The following is a 6,021-nucleotide window of genomic DNA, read 5'->3' on the forward strand; positions in this document are numbered from 1 at the left end:
ATTAGAAAACAGCCTTCTCAGTCGGTGTACTGGGATTCTTGTATATCCTGTGCGATGAGCTGAGATGTTACTATCCACTACTTGATTATCCTTGGTTGATACCTCTTTGCCTTGTGCCTCTCTCCCCCTCTCTCTCCCTCTCCCCCTCCCTCCCTCCCTCTCCCCCTCCCTCCCTCTCCCTCACTCTCCCTCACTCTCCCCCTCCCTCTCCCCCTCCCTCCCTCTCCCTCACTCTCCCCCTCCCTCCCTCTCTCGCTCCCCCTCCCTCCCTCTCCCTCTCCCTCTCCCTCCCTCCCTCGCTCCCCCTCCCTCCCTCTCCCTCTAATAAGAATAATATTGCTAATAAAATGAGACATTGTGGAAGAAAATATGTATTCCTCTCGATAGTTAGGAGAAGGCACAGTATGTAGCTTTTGAATTGTATTGTTGAAGTAAGTAAACATCTGATTCACCAACTTGTGAAGTCCATTTGAGGGTGAACTCAAATCTGAGTAGGCGTGTATGAGAGATGTGTGCTGTGTGGCTGCTATAAAACCAATTTACGGGAGGTCTGGATCAGGGAGGGTCTGCTTGAACTTTCGTCTGGACAAGATGTCTGGCATGTCTGAGGATGTCCTGCAACAGAATAGTGGGAGTGTTAGTAGAGCTCATGATGAATATATTTTTGTTTGTGAGGTACTGTATGTGTGCATGTATATGCATGCCCACGTGTGTGGATGCGTGCACGAGTGAGTCTAACTGGATCAGACATGCATGACCTGCAAGGTTGGTGAATATCACCCAGACTCAGCCAATGAATGAAATCAGCGGTCTCTTGGTTACCAAGGCAACAATATCCGGAGCAACTTGATTTCTTGGTTATGACAAGGGATAGAGGTCTCCTTCTCTTCAGTACATTTTGGTACTTATAGTACTGTTCTAATCGACTTAGGAGACAGGACAGCCATATCGGTCCTTTGTACTGAATTGGTTCGGATCATTTTTCCTTATTATTGGGGGGAGAAAGAATACACACGAAACACACTTGATCTATGAAAACATACATTTGTTAGATAGCAATGTTAATGATTTATATGCTTCAGTGCTTAACTTGTTTCATTTTCGACATCAACAGTTAGCCTCTGTATTCTCACTGTTGCCTTATGATTTAATTTAACGCGGTGTGCATCCTCTGCTATTATCCTCTATGTTCATAATAGCTAAATGTTATCATGAGAAGGTCACAGTAGTATCAACACAAAGCAGGATAGTCTGCCAGTGCCACTGACTCCAAATGATGCCATTAGCATTCACCTGGTCTCATCAGAGACTATCAAACACCTTTATTGAACTGGGTGAGAAAGAAGCAGGCAGGAGCATAGCAACATACATACAAGCAGGCTGCAAACCAAATCATTCCATTGCTCTGGAGTGCCACTGAGTGTCTGTCTGTTAGCTCGGCATCATCAGCTGATTACATTCACAAGCAAAGGGATTCCCCAGGGTACACTGTGAAACTAAAATATACATGTATATTTCAAATGTGAAGAAATATCCAGACATGCATCTGTCCAAGTGTGTGTGTGTGTGTGTGTATGTTTGTGTGTGTCTGCATGTCCATCTGTCTGTCATGTCTCACCCCTCATCTGCAGGGGCCTCAGCCATCGGTCCGGCATCAACAAATGTCCCCATCCGGCTCTTAGAGCGCTCCAGATTCAGCTGGCTCTGAGTCGCTGTCAGATGAAAGGGAACACAACAACAACCTCTGGGTCACATTGAACAATCGGAGTATCTATGAAGTATACATATTCATTATACAACATCTACCTAAAGCGAAATATATGTTCATATGCAATGTGAATGAAATATGCATTATTAGCCCATGGCTGTCTGAGAAATGAGAAAAGTATAACCAAATAAACACTACTGGCTATGCAATGGTTTGGCTGTCCTTAGCCATCTGTGGCTTATACAACTTAGTCTAGCCATCTCTCCACATAATTGTTATTATAGAATAGACAAACTGCTATGGTAAGTGACTGCGGTGTCTGTGCAGCATCCTTCAGACATAACTCTCTCCAGCCCAATTGCTGTTGTTCAAAGCAATCTCCATCTCATCAAAGAGTATACAGGAGTGAGTGTGATGAGTATTCTCTAATGTCATCACACACTCTCCTGGCATAGTTCATTATCATGTCCTATCTGGCCCAGCCTGCAGATTTAGTCAGATCTCTGCCAAGGTATCATGGATTAACTGTCACTGTTGTTCACAAAAAAATGTTTTCTCTACAATGAATTATATGAGTTTGAACTACGTAGAACTGACTCCAACACTGGGGACAACAGCAATTGAACCACAGCAACTAAAAACTACAAACATAGCCATCTGACATTTACCTTCTCGTTTCAGTGTCTCTGGTTGCTCAGGGCCAGGAGGGTTAGCAGGCATAGGGTGCACTCTGAAGTTTCCTGTGAAGAGCAGAGGACTTTTTTTTAAGAAACAATTTTCTTACAAATGGATTTGCTTGAAATCAAATATAATGGGAGACATGAATAACTTGCCCAAGGTGGGGAGAATGTTGTTAATGTTGAGCCAGGCTCTTATGAAGGGGAAGACGGCGATGAGGAGGCCTGGAAAAGAAAGACAATGTTGACACTAATTGATATCAGTTGACCATGGTGTTGAACTACTAATAAGAGTGTTGTACTGCAAGTGTAGGAGTTCACCTTCTTTGACTGGTTTGTATTGATTGTAGCATATTAGGGTGGTTTCAAGTATCCTTTTGGATACTGTAAATGTCAATTAACAAACATATGGAAGCTAGTGTTTGGTCTTAGGCACGGACCAGAGTTAGTGATGTAATAAAATCGCTGATTAATATATTTCATTGTGGGTTCTCAAAAAACAATTGGCAGATAAACAAAGAACGTTACAATGACATAGAGACAGCACAAACATACACTGGGGAGAAATCGGGGGCATATCTCATTAAAATGATGTTACATTGCCTTCAAGTGTCTCAACAAACACAATCCTAAATTACTATCTCCCTGCTCATGCAGATTGTATTTAATGACAAGCTGCTAACTTAATTTTAAAGGGACATATTCATCATCTCCAGCACCACCCCCAATGGCGTGTTTCTATGTTTTGTAGTAAAAGAAGATACAGGAAGACAAGTGTTTGACTGAAATGGGTGTTTCTCTGCATCCTGGTCAGTGTGAAAAAAGGAGACCGTTTGGTGCTACTCAACTATAAATTAGCTCCCATACGATGGTTAGCCTACTGGTAGGCTAAGTGGATTTTCTCTTACCCTGCCCCTCCTGCAGTCTCAGGAGCCCACTAGGACTTGTGAATGCATCCAAATAGCTCTAGCTACCCTTGGGCAGGCAGGCTGAAAACACTTATTGATTTCCCTTCTTAACCACAGAAAGATTTGCTATTGAACAGTGGCTGATCCGGAGTGTGCCTGTGTGTGATGCATGTCTATGCTGTCAGAACATCTCACCAGGCGGTCAAGGAGAGAAAATATCCTCCCAAGAACACTGAGTTTTGTTCAGTCAGTTCATAGCCACAGATGTAGCCTACTTGGATCAGTGATTGTCCTCTTTGGAGCAAATAAGAAGAGGACACCTGCACTTCAGGAAACAACATTTGATTCTGCAGTGCAAGAAGGGGCTGTCTGTGTGACGTAGTTCTCCATACAAAATGTCAAAGATGCTACCATATTGTCTTGTTAAGAAGCAATACGTTGTTGTTTAATTACAAGGAAAAGCCACAAAAGTTTAGTTTTAGTTTTGGGATGTTCAAAGTCAGCCGTCCAAGTTGACTTTGAATGACTTATACTCTGCAGTCAGTGTAGATCAAAAGCCGGCCACTTGTTTTCTACTCTCTGACACTGCACTTAATCTCCTGGGTTGAGTGGAATACCCTGCTCCCCATGATGCTATCAACTGTCTTAGATTACACCAGCGGATCAACTGATCCCCAGGTGTGTTTTTGATGGAAGTGGATGGAAAATGTCAAGGGCCACTGATCATTCACACAGTCTGCTACAGGACTTCGCAAATATTAGACATTGCAGCAGGTCTTGTACACCTGAGAAAGGAAAGCCTATTAGACCCATATGACACCTTAGGATAGAGATCAAATTGTCTACTGTTTCAACATTGCAGTCTAAAATCCCTCAGTTACAGTTAGGAATAAAGATAGATGTGTTTTTGTTGAAGAAAGAAAGGACAGCCTGGAGTATAAATATTTTCAAGATAGACCACAGAGATTAAAAAAAGAGGACATTCAATTTGCATGAAGTTTTATCTATTGGGGAAATGACCCATTTGTGGTGCCACCATCAAATAGGCAGTAGTTTCTGTACTGAATAAGCTACCAGTACATTTCTGTAGGTAAGTTGTATACTGTAGCTATAAATAATGTCTGCATGCCTCTTACAATGCTATGCCCTGCAAGTACCAATGGAATGTTGCATAGCATGTTTTACATAGCACATTGCATAGTACTCAACAAAATCAAAGACTAGTTGGAGTTCTGAATGTACTCACCCAGCCCCCCCGCACCGAGGAAGATTCCCCCTACGGCATCCGCATCACACTCCCTCGACACCCCAATAATGATGCACCCCGCCACGATGCTGAGAAGGGCCGAGCCCACCCGCAGACCGTGGTACCCCCCAATGCTGACAGCGCTCATTCGGCAGGTGGAGAGGAGACCCCCCACCTGGTCACCAGACTCTGCCCGCTTAAGGCCCTAGACATGCAGAGGGACTAGGACTGGAACAGACTGGATCTAACTTGGGCCTTCAGAGTCAGACCCAACTGTAGCACTTGTGTCAGCACCAACTCTAGTTGCAAGTACCCACCGCCACTCTCACTCTCACTGTCACAGGACTCCTTTCTCTGCCAGCCAGGCATTGTCTCTGGTCTGGCCTGCTTCAAGACTCCTCATGCATCATTAAAGACATGGCTCTGGTTTCTCTTTGCCACCGTTCATTCATTCACCCTCCAGACAGGGATATACAAACTACTCTATAAATCTGATCACAGCTGCTCCTCCTTCCCTCTCCCCCACAAGAATACTGAGACCACTGATAGCGCAGTCAGTGATGGTAATTAGGACTAAACTGAGAGTGGTCACAGAGCGTCTGTAGTTCCCCTCTCTATAATACAGTGGTAAAAGGCTGGGTGTCATAAAGCATACATGCACAGTCACATTGCCTACTGCTCTTGAGACCCTGGCTCACATGTGGAATGTGCTCTGAAATTAAGGTAACAGCATGCTTGTGATTATGCAAAAGAAAAGCAGGAGAGAGAGGTTGAGAGAGGGTGGCGAGAGAGAGGGGGGCAAGCAAGAGCGCGCGCGAGAGAGGAAGAAAGTGAGAGAGAGTGAAAGGAGAGAGAGATAGAGGGTGGAGAGAGGATGAGAGAAGGAGAGAGACTATAGAGGGAAAATAAAAGGAGAGAGGGAGAGGGGAAGAAAGAGAGATAGAGGAAGAGAGAACACTGTCATTGATAGCGTCTGTGAGCTAGGAATGTAATGAAAGGTTCTGAGAGTCCTCTGTGGTCGGGACCTGAGGCCGTCCACAAAGGCCCGTAGTTGCCATAGGAATAGCATATCCATGGCAACAGAGGGAGCTGAGGGTGAGCGGAATTAACACCAGAGAGTTGGGTAACAAATGAAGTTATCGGGGGGGAAGAAACAGTGACACATATCCTGTTCAAGCTGCATAATTTTTCCTTTTTTCCCTTTAATCGTAACATCTCATATTAATGCATTGTGGTAGTATCCTGATGCTTGAAAGACATATGATTGCTTTCAGCCAGTATATTACTATTACTGTAAGAACGTGACAGGGTAATAAAAAAAAATATGGAGCAACTATGTCTGTGTGTGTGTGTGTGTGTGTGACAGAAAGAGACAAGAGAAAAAGAAAATGAGAGAGAGAGAGAGAGAGACACCATGCAAAGAGCTAACTTGTCCCTGAAGTGACTGATCAAAACTCTGTTTTCCCTTGTATAATAAAAAAT

At 43.9% G+C, this 6,021-nt stretch overlaps 1 protein-coding gene across 1 annotated transcript; it reads right to left on the minus strand.

Moving 5' to 3' along the window:
* Nucleotides 1–325: 325 nt before the first annotated feature.
* Nucleotides 326–4,888, minus strand: kncn (kinocilin). The gene is made up of 5 exons (XM_064927762.1): nt 4,540–4,888; nt 2,542–2,610; nt 2,377–2,448; nt 1,619–1,712; nt 326–615 (listed from the first exon to the last, which is right to left on the minus strand). The coding sequence occupies exons 1-5, from the start codon at nt 4,685–4,687 to the stop codon at nt 540–542; spliced, it is 459 nt and encodes a 152-aa protein (XP_064783834.1). The 5' UTR covers nt 4,688–4,888; the 3' UTR covers nt 326–539.
* Between the last annotated feature and the right edge of the window lie 1,133 nt (nt 4,889–6,021).

Source organism: Oncorhynchus masou, chromosome 3 (genome assembly GCF_036934945.1).
Source record: "Oncorhynchus masou masou isolate Uvic2021 chromosome 3, UVic_Omas_1.1, whole genome shotgun sequence".
NCBI classification, from domain to species: Eukaryota; Metazoa; Chordata; class Actinopteri; order Salmoniformes; family Salmonidae; genus Oncorhynchus; species Oncorhynchus masou.

What these genes read in the sequence shown, in the direction of transcription:
- kncn (XM_064927762.1), bottom strand. Translation starts at nt 4,687, where the DNA reads ATGAGCGCTGTCAGCATTGGGGGGTACCACGGTCTGCGGGTGGGCTCG. An exon ending in CAACATTCTCCCCACCTTGG is followed by an intron (nt 2,449 to 2,541) that starts GCAAGTTATTCA and finishes TGCTCTTCACAG; the next exon opens with GAAACTTCAGAGTGCACCCT. An exon ending in AGAGACACTGAAACGAGAAG is followed by an intron (nt 1,713 to 2,376) that starts GTAAATGTCAGA and finishes TTCATCTGACAG; the next exon opens with CGACTCAGAGCCAGCTGAAT.